This window comes from Ptychodera flava, chromosome 18 (genome assembly GCF_041260155.1).
Source record: "Ptychodera flava strain L36383 chromosome 18, AS_Pfla_20210202, whole genome shotgun sequence".
Lineage (NCBI taxonomy): Eukaryota > Metazoa > Hemichordata > Enteropneusta > Ptychoderidae > Ptychodera > Ptychodera flava.
The window spans coordinates 1895448-1914582 of NC_091945.1; the positions used below are offsets into that span (position 1 = coordinate 1895448).

Below are 19135 nucleotides of genomic sequence, written 5' to 3' on the forward strand. Positions count from 1 at the left end.
TAATAGTTTTACTTTTAGCAAGATTTGCAAGCAATAAAACTACTAAATTAACTGAAAAAATGAAAATAAATTAAAAGATATGGATTCACTCCCCCTTTTCATTTTGGATAAAACATATTACACCGTTCGATAACATCAGCCGCAGGCTGCCGTCTTGTGTCAGTAATGTGTCTCAGTACAAAGAGAATAATTTCAAAAAATTTATTTGGAAAATGTGAAGTTTTTACCCCAAATATGTACTCTACATCCTTCAAGTAAATTTTTGCAAACAAAACTTAGGAAGGTCCGCTTTTTGTATATATATAGTATCAGGGTTTTTTTTCATTTTATCTTTAAGGTCAAATGTGGTTTTGAAAAAGTGTGTTGATTACATGCATCTTCTACTTAACGAAGGGTTGGTACTTAATTAGATAGAAGACGTATCTTATTTTGCTCTTCAAGTCATACAATGATTATATTTAACAACTTTACCTTTGTCGCCTTGACATAACCAGGCTTTTTCTGTGTCACAACGCTTTTTTCCCCAGTCTCCACTTCCTTCGTTTAATTGCACACATGTCTGCCAGGAAGAGAATCGACATTTTTATTTCTTTCGTTTATGTTAAGCATGATTTATTAAAAGATGCGCATTACAATAAAGCTATCGATAGCATTGGTCAGAATTGGCTGTCGTTACTTATGTTGTATCATTGTTTTCTTTATGCTCGGTTTGACGACGGAATAAATCACATAAAGTGTGAATTCACGTTACATTTGTACACGATTCAGTGTATGTGGAAACTACATTCACAATAATGAGTTTGGAAAGACATGAAAGATAGTGATATTTGTTCGAAAGAGCAGATTTACATGACGAAGAACATTGTACTTGGCAAAGATTATCGCTTTAAATTCTTTGACTATAGTGGTACAACAATACATAACATCAAAAACTGACAATTCGACAATTTAAAGCAGAAGTCGGCCAAACCAGAGACATTTATTTAATTATTCGTACACAACGTACCTTGCCATATATATACTGTTGGTTCCTGGCCCACTTGGTATAAGTCAACTCTGTTTTCCCATCACTCCACCTATATGCCGAGTTGTAACGGACTTTGATCAAGCCAATCCAGATCCCTGCTTGAGCAGTTGCCATTTTGCTGTATAGGAACTCTAGAACGAATCAAAGATTATAACTCGGTCAAAATCTTATTGTTGAGACACTTGTACTATATCCAACTTGACCGTCATTGGAAGTAACTTGAAATTGAAGATTCCTCTTCTACTTACTTTGAATTTCCTTTCTATGTACTGTTGCTAGGTGACCGCGCTGACTCTCACACGCTGCTTTTGCTGCGGACCAGTTCCGTCTTTCGTTGACGTCATCCAGTCCGAAGATTTTGTAGCATTTATTATCAAACTCTGTCCATCCTGTTGGACAAGGTCCTGGCATCGGTGTTGTTGGAGGATGCGTTATAGGGTCGACACTGTGATTGAATTTCTTACAGATAAAGGAAAACTTTACCGCACAATGATTGTCATTCCACGTGGCATTATCTGCATTCATAAGACAGAAAAGATAATAAAGTTAAGATACGGCGCCAAAGAATCCATACACTTAACGTGCAAAGCAATATAAAAATAATGCCATTGGATGAATTGTAACTTTGGAAATCTTTTCTCAATTCAATCATTTGTCTCCACTAAATTAGAGGTACTTTATTCGTTATCTCACGTTGTTCGGGAATTGTCAAGGAATGGAATAATTGTGATCCCGACATTAACACCCTTTCGGACCGTGCTTACTGTAACTTGCATATGTTATATCATTTTTCCAAATCAAAATAATATTTCCATGGTAACTAAAGCTGAACCGTATAAACAAAATAATAGGCTGTAGAAACACATAGCTGCACCTGAGGATCCAAGTATGTGAACACATTGCTCTTCGCCATGGTAGTCATTTGGTTCATTTTGTTGCCAGTTTTCATAATCCAAGGGTGTACCATCAGACCACCTGTTTTAATGTACAAACAATATTACCAAGCCATAATCTACATTATAGTCATGAGTTCCACAGAGACCAGAGCACAGCACAGCACAGAAAGACAACAAACAAGTAACGGTATACACAACAAAGTCAAATACAAACACGAAAAATATGGTGTGCCTCATTATTGCCCTATTAATTTCATATAATTATGCCCTATTCAAGATGCAATTACAAATTGTACTCGTTACTATGGTTAAAACATAATGCATTACTGCGGAGTCTCGCATTCTTTTTAATTATTGCCACATTGTATCCTAATATTTGCTGCTTCAGCCAAAGTGAACACAAAATACAAAAATACTGGAGAGTGTTACTATATTTTAGCTTATTCAAATCTTTAAATTTTGGCATTAATATGTATATGAGCGGTTATTCTCAAGGCCAAGCATGAATCTCGCTATGCATTAAGTTGCCAATAGAGTTCATCCAACGGTGTGTAGATTTTATTCAGTGGCTAGAATGCCAATGTTTGTGTACCAGATGTGTATCTACAATATGTGTATATCGAAAAACTCGACGATATAATAATCAATCAGAGGCTCAGTAGATAGCAGTTCGAGAGATAAACATGAAAATGGCGTTAACGTACTTTCACCTGATATTGAATAACAGATTTTAGATACCAAACTTAAAAAGTATAAGCATGTTGGATGAGGAAAGGAGTTTTCTAGCTAAACTGAGAAAATCGGCAATAACCCGTCCTACAGGTCAATATAACAATTTGAAACTGTTAGAAGGGAATATTTTGACAAAACTTCATGTGAAAAATGTCACTGTCACTGGAACAAATCTGATGAAATCTCAACGTCCCTAAAACAAATTTCAAATGCTATTAGCTGTGTGGCTTTAGAGAAAAGGAATATATAACCGATGCAACGCTAAATACCCATTTAAGAAATCAAAAAAGGTTATCGCCCGAAACCTATCCATGAAAAATCAAAATCTATCAGTTTCGTGGCTTCAGAGCAAAAAGTGTTATGACCAGAAAATGAGGAAATTTGCATATGAAGTTATAGAGATAAATTCCATCATCGCTTTGATGAGTAAACTCTAAGTCCCCCTCCACAATAAAGTCGTATTGCGAATCTCATCATGTCTTCAATGAACGTCAATCAATCAATCAGTCAATCAAGCTATCTATCCCTCCCTCCCTCCCTCCCTCCTTCCATCAACCCATCCATCCATCTATTCATTCATATATACATACATACATACATACATACATACATACATACATACATACATACATACATACATACATACATACATACATACATACATACATACATACATACATACATACATACATACATACATACATACATACATACATACATACATACATACATACATACATACAATACATACATACATACATACATACATACATACATACATACATACATACATACATACGTGCCTGGGTACGTACGTATGCACGCACGTGCATATGTGTACGTGCGTGCGTGCGTGCGTGCAGACAGACAGACAGACACATACATACATGCGTGCGTGCGTGCGTGCGTGCGTACGTACGTACATACGTACACACACACACACACACACACACACACACATACATACATACATACATACATACATACATACATACATACATACATACATACATACATACATACATACATACATACATACATACATACATACATACATACATACATACATACATACATACATACATACATACATACATACATACATACATACATACATACATACATACATACATACATACATACATACATACATACATACATACATACATACATACATACATACATACATACATACATACATACATACATACATACATACATGGAATCAGTCACTTTCAATTGCCGAACTAGTAATAATTATACATAAGTAATACATTTTTGATTTGATATTCAGTTTTGAAACTAGGTGTTTTGACTTATATCTATAAAAGGACTACTGGCACAAATGAATTAGCTGAGAGAAATTATTTCTGTATAATGTTTTCAGTTTTGTGTTTGCCGATACCGTTACGGTAGCCTTTTATATGAAATGAGTCAGTTCACATGTGGTGCTTTGTATGACACATATAAACTATTGACAGAAAACGGAAAAGCGCTTACTCATAGTTTTCGTCAAAACCATACTCCCTAAGTCCAATCCACCAAGATCGTCTTGATTCTAACTTCAGCTTGAAAAGTCGAAGGAGAAATTACATGGCAAGATTTCTCTCTGAACGTTACACAAAGTACGGGGCAACTACACGAAGTACCTATCTACTTGATTTTTATATTTGTATCGATTTATTGTAACGAACAATTTGTGTTCCCATTCCGAGTTATTTTTTGGAAATCTTGCAGTACAAGGCAAATGAGTCTCAATAAATTAATATTCATGAGATATTTATCGTTCTGGGTAACGTCCTCCCTATAAACTAGTGTACAAGAAAGAGAGTTAAGACAAGAATTTGTTGGTCGAGAGATAACGGGAATAACTAACAGGGAACATGTCTGGAAATGTTGATATTAGTCATGTGATGATATAAGTTTAAATGATGCAAGGTAGAGTCCATCTAAGGTATACATATTATTTTAATCTGCAAATGATGAGGCGTCATTTTAGATCCTGAAGACACATCGGATGATGGTCAACTTTGCCGAATGACTTCTAAATCATGCTTTTGTATCAGGACCGATAAGAAATACAAATATAAGACTTACCCTAGATATTATCCAAGAAGTCTCGTTTGCGTCATGTAATGACAATAATTCACCACCGACAGAACGACAATATTTCCTAGATTCAGCCCATGTCTCAGTTCCTACCGACAAAGCTGTGCTGAAAAAATAGCACGTGTTGTCTCCATAGTTCAGCCATGAGGTGTCATTTTCGTAACAGTAATCTGGAGGAGGTGGTGGCGGCACTGTTATTGGTGTTACACCTGCAAGTTCAAAAGAAGAGAAGAAAAGTATGATTTATCGACATATTTAAAGAAGTTTTCAATTATGATGGCCAGGGATGAGCTTGAAATTCTAGGGGGGTCATCTGAAATTGTAAAACTGCAATAGGGGTTATGTTTTAATCAAACAGCACAGAGGGAGGGTCACTTGATTTTTAAAACAATATTGAGCTGTTAAAAACCATTGTTCCATAGTAGCAAAATATATCAGGAAATAAAAAGCATCAATTGTGTGAAGTCAGTACGCTATATTCTGAATACAGGTACATATATTTTCTGTCTTACACACGTCTCGTTTTAACAGGTCTGTATTGGCTTGTCTTACAACAGATTGTGCCAGCAGAGTGTGAATGGCAAGTTCTTGGCTCGCTAAGGTCGAAATTAGGCAAACTATATGTAAAAGCTATGAGCTATACTCCTTATTCATTGGGACCATCTACAACATATGATATTTGACACAAATTGTTTTTACTCAATTCTGGATTATTATCAAACTATGATCTATATGGGGTAATACATTTTCTCAATAAATTTACATGAAGTTCAACATCAACAGTTTTCTTATAAACATTTCGGAAGTGTTTGCCTATGAGATATGGCTTGGCCGACATCTCATACATTGTGGCTCATAATTCACAAAACCTATGGTAGTTGACACAAATTATTTAAACTCAATGGTAGATCTATACAAAGTATAATCTATTTAGGACTACATACATTTAAAACACTAAATTTACTAGAAGTTTGAATATCAATAGCCTTCTAATAAACCTTCGGGAAGTGTTTACCTAGATACATGGGTTAGCCAATACAAGATTCATTTGGACCCATATGACACAAATGATGTGATAGTTGACTCAGATAATTTTACTCTGTTTTGGATTTGTATCAAAGTAAAATCTATTAAGGATAATACATTTATTGCAATATATTTATTGCAAGGTCCAATATCAACAGCCTTCAAATTACAATTTAGAAAGAGTTTAATTATGAGACATGGCTTAGCCTACACTTTATAAATGAGCCAATATTGTGCAAAATATTTGATACTTAACTGAAATTATTTGCTTCATAGAGGATGTGTCTTAAGTAAGACCTATTCAATCAAAAACATTATAACTAAAATATATTATTTAAAGTTTCAATATCAACAGTCTCATGATATGCAGTTTGGGAGCCAATGAGCTAAGCAACATAGACTTTCAGATAAATTGGTCAACACTATGCATAACTCAATTATGATATTCTTGTCAATTATATATATATATATATATATATATATATATATATATATATATATATATATATATGTGTGTGTGTGTGTGTGTGTGTGTGTGTGTGTGTGTGTGTGTGTGTGTTCTTGTCAGTTATATATACATATATATACATATATATATATAAATATATATATATATATGTGTGTGTGTGTGTGTTTGTGTGTGTGTATGTGTGTGTGTGTGTGTGTCCCCATTATATTGTTAGCAATTTAATGCTAGATTAAATTGATTTTATACAAATATATAGAAAGACTGTGATTCTGCACCAAAACAATGTTAATTGCGACTTGGTATTAATTAAGGCTAAAGTAAATGTAACTTTTGGCGATCGTTTTTTTTCAAATTTGAGTTACCTCTTTCAGCAGCAATTTCTAGGTGTGCTTCCGACAACGTGTTGAAATACTTGCTACAGAGCTTGTTGATATTTCTGGATATCTGTGTCCTTCAATGTTAGCGTTGATAATCAAATTCAGCTCCAGGCAATTAAAATGCACATAACACACTGAACAGTTGCATCGATGAACAAAATACGAGGTATTTCAAGATGCTATATGACGTAGACCAAGAATTCAGTTGATACATAGAACAAAAATACTGGAGAAATTGCCAAATTTAGAGTTACTGTACAGGTAACTTTTACATAAAGAAGAACGATAATAAACAAGTGACATGTTATCAAAATATTAAAATTTCCATTAGGAAAGGAGTGCTGGAGGATCATCAAATATTTTTGAGTGGGTAGCGTGTGCCTATTATTTTGATAGAAGGCGCAAGAAGAATTTGCCGGCAATAACGACCGAACGCTCCCTATTCATTTAATCAGGTAATATTGAAGAAATACTTGTTAACTTGATTAATGATAACTATTCAGACGTAGGAAAAAGACACATTTCTACCTTTACATCGATCGTTTAAAGTCCAATAAAAATATTTATAAGTGAACTACATTCTTTTAAATGCGAAACGTAACACAGATAATGATGTTTATTGAAAGTAACATTAAGCTTCTGCTTGAAGATCACTTCAACATGAAGACACATTATATTGATAGGTTCGCCATTTTGTAAATTTTGCATGTGGTGAATGGCACACCCAAAATAAACGGCTTTATGTGCGACCATTACCTGTTGGTATTTCGCACATCCATGCCCTTAGGACGTTCCGGCAGGGTTTCATGTACCAATATCGATAGGCCAAGACAGCACAGTCGTTCGCTTCGGTGTTCGCGCTATATGCCCAGTTGAAATACGTCACGGAAGAACCGTCATTCCAATTAAAATCTAAAACAATAGATAAAATTTCAAGTTCATATCTGTTTGTTTTAGCTGAATATTGACATGTTAAGATATGAAGAATGTGTTCACAAGAACCTCTTGAGGACGTGCGAACGTGATGCGGCATTTGACTGTCAAGAGTTATCTTAATATGTTCAATCATACTGAAAAAAATATACAAGCAGTGTATTCATAAACTTTGTGATGTTTGTTGGCAATAAAATTAACCTAACTGTACGATAAAAAGACTGATGTCATGACAAACATACAGTTACACTTCGACATACAGTTATGCAAATCTTCCAGATGAAAATTGTTCATGACAAAAATTTTTAAACCTGTTGTTTGGATAAAATAAGTCGATTAAATTTTGTTGTCCAACTTGGAAAATAGCATTACATGTAAAAGGTCAAACCAAATAATTATGCCTATAAAATTATATTTACCTTAGAATATAATGATAGATGAACACTCTTAAAACTTAGTGAAATATAGAATTTCCATGCACAAAGGAGACTGTTGAATTGTGAACATGTATGAATAGATTTCTTTAAATACTAAAAATCAAGCACCATATGATATAAAATCTACTTAAATCACTAACAACAAATAGAATGTATGTGAAGCACATTAAATCTTTTGTTTCAACGATACTTTTAGACTGACCATCAATACGTTCCATTTCATAAGTCATAATAATTATTGATAAATATTACGGGGAATGTGCAGCATATATCACCAAACATGATCAACACGTTGTCGGAAGGCAATGATGAGCCAATTTCTAATGCTAGGATCAAACCTCTGTAGATTTAATAGTTACGAAATAAATACTTGTAAGGCAGGCTTAGAAAGTTAACCTACTTAATTTCTTACCAGAATCAGATGTCGACGAATCAAATTACGGTGACTGCATACATATGACCTTTTAGACATTCTCCTTGCAAATATGAAAGAAAAACTCTAACGTACTTTTGCGTTCCAAAAGTAGAACAAGTCAAACTACTGCCACTGAAGTCACTAGAGTGCATGAAAGTCTTGACAGAGTAAGTAATGACGTGTGCACTCAATCTCTGTTAAAATACCGACTTTTCGGCAATGCACAAATTTCCTTCTATTCCTCGGGATTAAAACTAGGATATAATAAAATGTAATTTTTGAAAGTAAATTTACTACATAATATGGCGAATTTGGTGGAAAAATAAACCTTGTGAGAAACTAAAAGAGTAAAACATAGAAAAGAGATAAATTGAAAGCAAAATATTTTCAAGATAATCCATTTCGGACTCAGTCATGACAGTACAAAATAACACAATCGCCACTTCTATTTTCAGTAAACCTACAGGTTGCCTTGCATATCATATCTCCGGGCCACCTTGTGTTAGCCGAAACATATTTTTCAGTCAATTAGTTGGAGTCACAATCTCCATTACTGTCGACTTTGCTTAAGCTGTACCATGTACGACAATCGAACATAACTCTGTTAACTGATCCAGACTTTGTAGAATGATTTTTGTCAGCACAAAGTTCAGGATACTATTACCTTAAAGAATAAATCAATCATAAAGAAGGCAATAAGCTCCCTTCCCTTTCATTTCTCAGCTTTTGAGTTTCAACTCCTCCAACACTTTCTTTCTCATAGCTAATTTCGGTTTTCCATACTCACGTTAGAGACCTTTTCACTCTGCAATCACAACACAGAGTCAACACCACACAAACTGCGTCACTACTAAAACGTATTTGTTTCTCGTCTTTTTACATGCACGGTGAATGCATTGAACTTTTGTGTCATTTTCTAGCCATGGTCTAACCCTTTATTTAATTAGTTTTAATAAGTTTTGTTTTCCTTGCTACTATTTTTCTGTTGTGTAACTTTGCGACTTTATCGGGAATGTTTTTTCAAAGGTCCAATTTTTGTTTCTTTTCGTTTCCATTTCTATATGTTAATTTCAGTACCGATGAAGGCAATTCGTCACTGCAGAAATGTTGGGTTTTAGGGAAAAACGTCAGAGATGATCATTAAAAATAAATATGACCGGTTGAGTGCACCCATCACGTTATACTTATAATTTTAATGACAAAATATCTTACCTCCTTCTTTAGAGATGTCATTTAACCCAATCCAGGTTTCTCTATGCCTACAGAAGAAATGTGGATAGAAATTGTCCTGAAGTAAGGTCTATGTAAAATATCTTTCATGCACTGTGCGTATAGCTATCTTTTGTTATCAACCAAATGTGAATTGGAATTCAATAGTTAGCGTAGAAAAAATATGTATATAATCAATGAGTTGCAGTACTGATACAAGTAAAAATAGGAAGATGTTATCCACGGCAATTCCATGAAATTGCAAGACTTTCACAAAAGCAAAAACTCTAGACATGTTGGTTCACCTAGTAGTAGGATTACATACTCACATAACTAGTCAAATTGAAAAAGTAGTTTAAGTGAATGTTTCTCTAATATTACCGTTGCCACCAAACACCAGAGTTGTACTTGTCGCAATAGCTGAGATTAGTGAAATGTGTTTAAAGGCCATCAGATTAAAACGTCACCAAAAATTCGGGAAAATATTTTTTCCCTTTCTGGTTCATATCCAAAAAAAATTACCCCTATTGGCGAGGCTTGGATGTATGCAAAATTGACTAGTTGAAGTGATTGAGGTGAATGCCTTCGTGACTTTGTTCATGCTACCAGAAATTAAAGTTGAAGTTGGTAAGATGACTTGTCAAAGGTCATCCAAGTTCATCCAAAAAACTTGAAATACCGAGCAATATCCAACAAAAATCAAAGCTCTAATCTTTTTGTTAGCTCATGATTACATATAGGCAAATTAATGGGGTGAAATTCAATACAATACCTTCATAGTGTGGCTTAAGCAACTAAATACCAGAGTTTTACCATTTGTATGTACGTGAGATAAACTATAGTAGGTCAAAGGTCATTAAAGGTAATCCCAAAACTAGAAGGAATTTGGTCACATGAGGGTACAATATCAAACAGAAGCCAAATGTCTAGGCCTATTGGTTAGCCTATACTTACCGATGTTTGAAATTAATGGGCTAAAACTTTTGTTTAATTGAATGTCTTAATGACGATGCTAATGCCACTAGACATCACCGTTGTAGTTGCAGAGATACATGAATGATGATGGTCAAAGGTCATCAAATGTCATCCTGAAATATGAACAATTTTTGGTCCAATATTGGTCAATATCCGTCACAAATCAAATCTCTTGCCCCATCGAGGAGCTTTTCTTAAATATGCACATAATTGGTAAGGTTCGAAACGTGGCTGAATCAAAATCCTTATTGTGCTTTTATGCTACAATTTACTGGGGCTGTGTCTGTTGCCGAGATACGTGTAAGTAGGTGAAAGGTGATCACAAAATTTCGTATTACTTTTAATTTAACAAAAACCGATACTTTACCTTTATCGTTTGGGGTAGGAACACATGTTTACATAACTAATGAGGTGAAAAGTAACTTGAACGCCCCGATAATGTGGCTTATGCCACAAAATACTTCTGTTGTACTAGTTGCATCAGCTCTTGCTGAGGTACGTGATAATAGGTAAGAGATTATCCTAGGTCATCCCAATATTTGGCAAAACATATCTGTCTCCTATTACTCATTGTCCAAAAAAACTAAACCTTACGCTCTGTTAGCCTAGAATTATATGAAGATATGCCGAGCACATAAATCTGAGATGCACATGCTATACTAGGTGCATTTAAACACAAATACTTCTGCTTCTAGCATGTTTGACGACCCCGGGAACACGGAGTTAAAATCTACTGGATGTGATTGGAAGGTGAGGAATAAAACTATAAAGAACTTGAAGAACAGTCAAAAGGTTAATATTTAGGACAAAAGTGAGCAATATGTACCGCATCACAATTTTCAAATATAACCGTACGAAGATGGAGATATGAATGGTATCAACTGCCTCAAACCCAGAACAATATTTTGAAATCACGTATGCACAGTGGAATCTATCAACATAATTGAAAAAGATCACTGCATAGTTGTTGAAAGTTGTTAACGGAGAAAATATTTTGTATCACAGCAGAAAGAACTTAGAACAGAAAATTATTTATCACCAGGGATGAGTCTCCGCGATTGTAACATGTCCCCTTCTTCTCGCTGTTTAATGCCCTGAGATTCTAATGGCGAAAACTGGCGGCATGTTTAACATTTTTCGTCAGTGTATGTTCTGGAGTCTTGACAATACTCAGCAAAGCTAGGATACAACACTCACCCACGAATCCCAATGGCACTGACGACAAAATTTTCTTGCTCTTGGTTGCTGAAACTGGCTAGAGTAGCATTCCTCTCACGACAATAATCGGCTGCAGCATTCCAATTTAAGGTTTGCTTTTGAATTGAATCCACTTGAAATATCTGCAAATTAGTAGAAGCATCAAGCAAAGTTAGAAAACTAGCACAATTAACGGTAGGGCCTGAGAAGAAATGGGGGGGGGATGAAAAATATGGGCATTCAACCCCTGAAAATTAAAGAGAACATATAGGAGCCGCCAACTTTTCACTCAGTATGCAAATCGTTCAGATATCACACTCAATAGGGCGGAGAATAGTTATTGAAATGCTAGATTTCAATTACTGATAATCTCCTGGTCATTAAACGATAGAGCAGAAGCTTTTTTATCCCTATTTAGGTCACTGTTATCATTGATAAAATCGGAATCATATTGGTGGTACACATTATGCAATTATTCAAATCACCCTACTCTAGTCAAGTACGTTTACATCAATTGCCAACATATGTGAATGCACAACCGGCTTTTGTCTTGGAAAGAAATTGCTCGCTCCATACTCTCATGTATAATGAAAAAACAATTATTTTGGGTGAAATTTCGAAATTAAATTTCTCGCACTCATGTACTACTGCTAGATAAAGACGAAAACAAAAGACCATTTTGTTTTTTTAACCTTTGTCATATTTGACAACTAACGATCAAGATGTGGCTAAATTTCATGTTGCTTTTCACAAAACCAAGCCCATTATTTCCTCAGTCTTCATTTTATTCTTATTTCGCTTTGAACAAGCTCGAGGTCCTCTAGGAAACTAGACACTGAACATACTGAAAATCAGAATGAGGAAAATTAAATATGGATATGGAGCTGTCTAATTCTAGATGTCCACTTCTTCTGTGATAGCTATGCTGACCAAGTCTCCGAAAACCGGTCATAACCCTCAGCCATCAATCCTGCAAGTTCAGAGTTCACACTGATGTATAGTCAGGAAGTGAAAGTGGCGTAGCCATTGCCACGGCTGATATTAGCTCCAACAGAGGCATCATACACTTTCCTGTCACATGTAACAGGTGCAGCCAACGAACAATGCACTTTTAAAGGGGTCCCTACTATGATAAGATATATCGTGCATGACAAGTAATGTGAATTGACTAATTTTAAGCCATAGGGTAATTGATTAGCTGTTCATAATTTGCCCTCCCACTGAACATTTTTCGACTTACCCTCCCACACTCAAACTTCATTTTTACCCAATCCCCCACTTATTTTTGCCTGTTTCCCCTCCCCACTGTGAATTTTTGAAGCTCCCCTGCCCTGTGGCGAAAAAAAACTTGCCGATTTCCCCTGCCCTGGAAAAAATTCCCCTCAAAATTTTGTCATTCCATTTCCCCTGCAGACATAAAAAGTTATAAGTACTTGCCCTGTGTCCCAATCCCCGGAAACACCATGGCTCAACTTCCCCTGTCCCCGTTTTAAAAGTAGCTTTCCCTCTCCTCGTTTTTCGCCAAGCCCTGTCCCCAGGACAATCAACCGATATCTGCCCTGCCCTACAAAAAAACTAAAATTTGCTCCCCTGCCACTTAAAAACATGTCCCCTGCCCGAGCAAAATTAGAATTTCCCCTGCCCTCAAAAATTGCTCCTGGAACAGCTTTTTCGATGAATAGCTCCGTTGGCTGCACCTGATGTAAATCCTTACCTGACCCTTGCCATTCACCTGTAGCATGTTCCAGTCTAACAGTGTAATCAACTTAAATCAGACTGGTTGACCTGTGACACAGATGAATCGCCGCGGCGCAGTGTGTTCTTTTAAGTCGCACGTTATGTTTTCACGTGAATTCATGTAGTTTTACACTGCAGTGACAGTCAGTCTGTTATCATATGCTGCCTATAAATTCCCGGTCCTAGAAGTTTGTTTCCGATAGTAGACCGCTCAGCAAACACTGTATATGGTTAGTTGACAGAATACATATCTGCACAAAGGTCTGGGAGTTAACCAAAAATATGACGTGATCGTTGTCATCTGAGTACACTAGTGAAGCTCAGCGGATTTGAACTGGTTAGGAAAACTATAGGCTACAAAGATGTACCACTCTCTGGTCACCTCAGTACCCGTCACGTATTTAAAAATTCCTTTCTATCTGACTGGTTAAAAATTTGTTGAAAACTACCATAGAAAATATCCTTCCTATACTTATAGACAAAATTGTGTCGCCGCTGCGAACAAAATATATAGCTATTTCAACCTCGTACAAAATGAAAAGAGTAAAACTTCTTGGGGTTATATACCAATGTTGGATAATCCTAAAGTTTGTGTTCAAAATACCCAACGTCAACAGTATTAACCCTGCAGGCTCATTTAAGGTAGTATGCGTCTCGAATGAAAGGCCAAACTCTTGCTTAAATTTTCCTCAAAGAACCTTTCAACAATTCTCTTTTAAAATTAAGAGTAAAACCCGGGGACACTGCGCAAATTTTGGTGCTGGAGAAACAAATTATTTAAGATTTACCAATATTCGAAATTCAAAATGGCTGTCATCCCTGTGTTAACTCAATGGAAAGAAATACAATTTTGGATTTTCGAAAAACTAAGACGGTAAAATTTTGTTTACACCAAGAGCTGTAAAATAAACAACCACACATATTAGATCAGGAAAGAATTGGAAAGGTTTGAGAGTCCAAATATCCCCGAGGCGCATTCTACGTTAATTTTAACACAATTCAATCATCTGAGACTTTTCCTGGTCAGATGTCTGTACTTTTCCGGTCATCAGCGCTTTCTTCTCTTCACACTTTTACATGGAATTCCCTAACATGATAACTTTGGTAGTAGTTGGGTTGAAGAAATGTAAAAAACTTACCTTTGCCATAAACACTAATATAAGCAATACTATATAACAATCAACAAAAATATATCTTTTTGTCTTGACAAAGATCTGGATACTCTTTAATTTACATGCTCCATTGACGATTCATTTACTGACCTTGAAACAGCTATCTTGAGATTTAGTCCATCCAGTGGCACAATCTGTAGACCCTCCAGAGATTTGACCAATTAGCATGCATACTGTAGTCAACAAAATTGTGAAAGGTGTTTTAGTGGACTAGAGGCTCCTGAGCTGGGCGATTGAGGAAGTGGTGGTGATGTTATATCATAGAGGGGATTTTTCATTCTATATTGTCGCTTTTGTGAGCGTTCGTGTAATTATATTCACTGACGTGTGTATGTGTGTAGTGTAATAGTATATTTATATATCTTATGTACACATATATTACGTTATATGATATGATATGATATGTATGATATGATATGGTATGATATGATATGGTATGATATTATATTACATTTTTTTATATTATATTATATTATATTATATTATATTATATTATATTATATTATATTATATTATATTATATTATATTATATTATATTATATTATATTATATTATATTATATTATATTATATTATATTATATTATATTATATTATATTATATTATATTATATTATATTATATTATATTATATTATATTTAAAATAGAACCAGCCCGGATCACCGAAAGTGTGATAAAGAACAGGACAGATAACAATCCCTATTATCATGCTCTACCGGAACTTTTTACCTCTACACGAACGTGCGCACAGGCCGCGATCTGTCGGATAGATACCGTTTTCTTATCTATAATTTCATTGAATCTGTTTTGTTTGACGTCATTGTACACCAGTGTTTTTCGCCGAGCAGTATAACGTTTTGAAATTGTGATAATTTACTCACTGTTTTTATTTTCATATATAATATATATATATATATATATATATATATATATATATATATATATATATATATATATATGTATGTATATATGTATATATATATATATATATATATATATATATATATACGTCTGTCCAGTAACAAGCCTACGACAGATTACGAATTGACGTAGGAGGAAAGGGGCATTGGACACTCGAGTTGGACCATTCCATTTTTACAAGAGGGAAGGGAAACTTTCATACACGTTATTGTTATGAACAAGTCAAGGAGACAGAAATTCCTTAATGAAAAAGCCATTGTATTACATATTCTCCCTAACATGTTTCTCGAAAGCAATTTTGAATGCCCCAGTTCACTAGCGTTTGCACAGATTTAATTACAAGCAACGGCAAGTGGAACTCAGAACAGTTTTGTCGTCTCATTTTCTACAATCTCTGATGATATGGTGTTGCACAAGGACAACACTTTCTCAAGTGTCTCTGCAGGAAGTGTACTAGACAAGAATTCGACACCTTCCACTGTGTTATGACGACAGATATTCTCTCTTCTAATATTTTTTCATCGAAATCTTCAGATTTAAAACATTTCTCCAAATCGATAGCTTTAGAATATCATAGATTGGTTGTCCTGCAGTTTATGGGAGCGTTCAGTTGCTACGGGCAGACATGAGCAAGCACTTTCATCGTGGACCTCAACCAAAAATTGTAAATTTGCCCATCATCTTAGAAATTCGAATTCTTCCACTGTCACCGGCAATAGTTCTCTTACCTAATCAAGAATAAAGCAAGGTATCGTCGTGTAAATATAGTACTAGGAAGACAACGTAATTTTTTCCTTACATAAAGAGCTTTAAAATGAGCCCCCACAAGTTGTAGACCAGAAAAGTAATGATAAAATTTGAGGGCCCGAATATATGTCCCCGAGGCGTATATTTTGCATGGTCACATCGATTCATTTTCATGTAGTGCATTTTAAATTATCATCAGACAGCCAACGCTGCCAGAAGTGTGGGGGTCATGCAAGAGGTCATGAACCTGGCAAATGGGTCACGTGACATAGACCAAATTATCAAGGCCTGGGGCTAAGCAGATACAAAGAGGACTGAAAATTTTATAAGATACATTTTCTTTCCAACTGCCCTGTTTATTTTCCGGGTTAGTTTTGAACCTCCCTTGCTTTGATAACAGTTAAACATCAATAAATTCAGCCGTTAACAGGGACAAAATTGACTTTTTAAAAAACCTATTTAAGGCTGCGTTCACAAAAAACGGTAAGGGGGGCTGGAGGAATTCAGGGGGGATTCGAAAATTTTTGGGGTAGTAGGGGGGACTTTAAATTTTGCTCTACCTATAGAGGGGACTTGAAAATTTTTTGTTCCCTTTTGTGTTTTACATTTGCCAATTCCAAGTTTTTGTAGGTAATTCAATGAAAAATGAATACCATTTTTAATGTCATCAAGATTTTTTAATTTTAGTAATAATTTAACAAAATTTAGAACCATTTTGTCACATTTCATGACTTTTATCTCGAAAAAATCTAAATGTGTGATTTGTCGTAAAAAAACAAACTTGAGCTAACAGGGCAGAAGCTGCTACTGTTAATGGTTTCTGCAATATTTCTATGCAATATAACAACTTCTTGCTATCTCCCTACAGCATGCTCAAACATATAATGTTAATTAGTTTGTTGACAAAGCCTGTATATATAAATATAAATATGTATTTGGTGATAATTTAATTGGAGTCCAGACTGACAGTCAGTTGTCAGTGATACAAATGCATGGTACACATACATAGGCTGTGATAGCAAGCTGAATACTAGACATTTCAACAGGCTGTAGGGAGTAGAACTAGAACGCAGTTGTAAAACTGAACAAAAATATCGCTAAAATTATCAAAGTTAATACAGCTACTGCTTACGGGTAGTGTCACTACCATTAAAGCTCTGCTCCTGCAGTGTCACTGTCACTGCATACCTGATCAGTTATAGAGATAGCTCTGACTCTGTTGTAGTTGAAGAAGAATTTGGGTCGAATGATGCTCATGACAGTGAAACATAATTGTACACAAGATCAGGCCAGAGAGCAACACATGCAAGAACACATAGAAATTTTTGAATTCTAGCATATGAGAATAATCAAATATTACAGAAAAAAGATAGGGTCACCATGCTTGGTTTTCTAAATTTTCATATTCTTGTTATAAAATGATACAGATGTAAAACTTTGAACAGTAAAGACTGAAAGAAAAAATATTTGTATAAATGGAATTATTTATTTTTCAACCAAATTTGAAATTATTACACCCAAAATTTCAGAGATTAAAACATTTATTTGATGGAATATTTTAACCTTCCAGTATTGTCAATTTAGAGTAGCATCTAATTCATATAGATGTAGTTTTGAAAAAAAATTTGGTAAGTCACTGGGCAATATGGCAATTAGCCAGAATTCACAATTTGCCTACTCTCTCATGATTGTCATTTTGTGTGCTCCTCAGCAGGAGCAATTGACCTGGCCAGAGTTGGATTAACTCACGTTGGCTTTTAGACCAATAAATCTAAAAAATTCACTGATGCATTTAAAGAACTTGCCTTGGAAATATGACTATAGAAAGTGCTAATACAGGTAGTGTTGAACACCTGTGAGCGGAACGGCGCAATATGTTTATTTGTTTCTGCGCTCACATCATTTACAAATATGCGGGCCTGTGATAGTTGGGGGGGACTTGAAAAATTGTGACCATATAGAGGGGGGGCATTTGAAATTTTTTTGGGGTACTTAGGGGGGATCTGAAAAAAAATAAGATTTCAATCGAAACTCCTCCAGCCCCCCCCCCCCACCCCACCCCCATCGTCATTTGTGAACGCAGCCTAAAGACGAGTCTTTCAGCAAAAGCGTTCCAGAAACACGTCTTTTCATCTCTGCTGGCAAGATTATTAGATAAACCTCTATCAATTTACCATGTCGATAAAGTAATAAATGGAAATAAATGTAATTGTATTCGACCCACGTTGTACTGACGTCAAAGAATTGAACTTGTTCAGGGTTGCCTTTATTCCTCGGATCTTTTTGTTCACTGAAACATGACCTTTTAGTGACCTTTTGCGCGAAAAATGCATGACCCATCCCCTCTACATTTTCTTTATCAATCTCAGATGACCCCTGTATATTTCTGGCCGTAATAAGTGAACGCTCCCTATTTTCGTCAATCTCGACTGCCCGTTTGATGTGGTGACACCGCTGTCAGCTGCATCATTACTTACAAGAGGCGCTTACACCAAAAGTGTATGGTTTTCTGAATATGCACTTTACTTAAACATGTTAAATATTTGATGTCGAATTCCTCTTAACGTATTTTAACATCAGTATTTTGTAATTTGGCGTGATGGGAACTCCGACTAATGGTTAAAAGTAATCATTTGCAATACACTTACCAGTCAAAAGAACCGTGATGGTCTTCGCGGCGGTTTCCATCGTTGACCACTTGAGAGAGAGAGTGGAAAGAAACACGATTCGTCATGAAAATTCAGATGATTTTAATT

The 19135-nt window shown here is 35.3% G+C and overlaps 1 protein-coding gene across 1 annotated transcript in view; it reads right to left on the bottom strand.

Annotated features, from left to right (window-relative positions):
• Positions 1-19135, bottom strand: part of LOC139117987 (macrophage mannose receptor 1-like) — a 28422-nt gene extending 9287 nt beyond the window's left edge. Inside the window, exons 1-11 of the mRNA XM_070681250.1 lie at positions 19028-19135; positions 14802-14884; positions 11803-11945; positions 9634-9680; positions 7393-7548; positions 4753-4973; positions 4156-4223; positions 1902-2002; positions 1276-1542; positions 1007-1158; positions 472-559 (exon numbers count right to left, since the gene is read on the bottom strand). Of these exons, the coding sequence (XP_070537351.1) occupies positions 472-559; positions 1007-1158; positions 1276-1542; positions 1902-2002; positions 4156-4223; positions 4753-4973; positions 7393-7548; positions 9634-9680; positions 11803-11945; positions 14802-14884; positions 19028-19067 (1366 nt within the window). The 5' untranslated portion in view covers positions 19068-19135. The remainder of the gene's footprint in view (positions 1-471; positions 560-1006; positions 1159-1275; positions 1543-1901; positions 2003-4155; positions 4224-4752; positions 4974-7392; positions 7549-9633; positions 9681-11802; positions 11946-14801; positions 14885-19027) is intronic.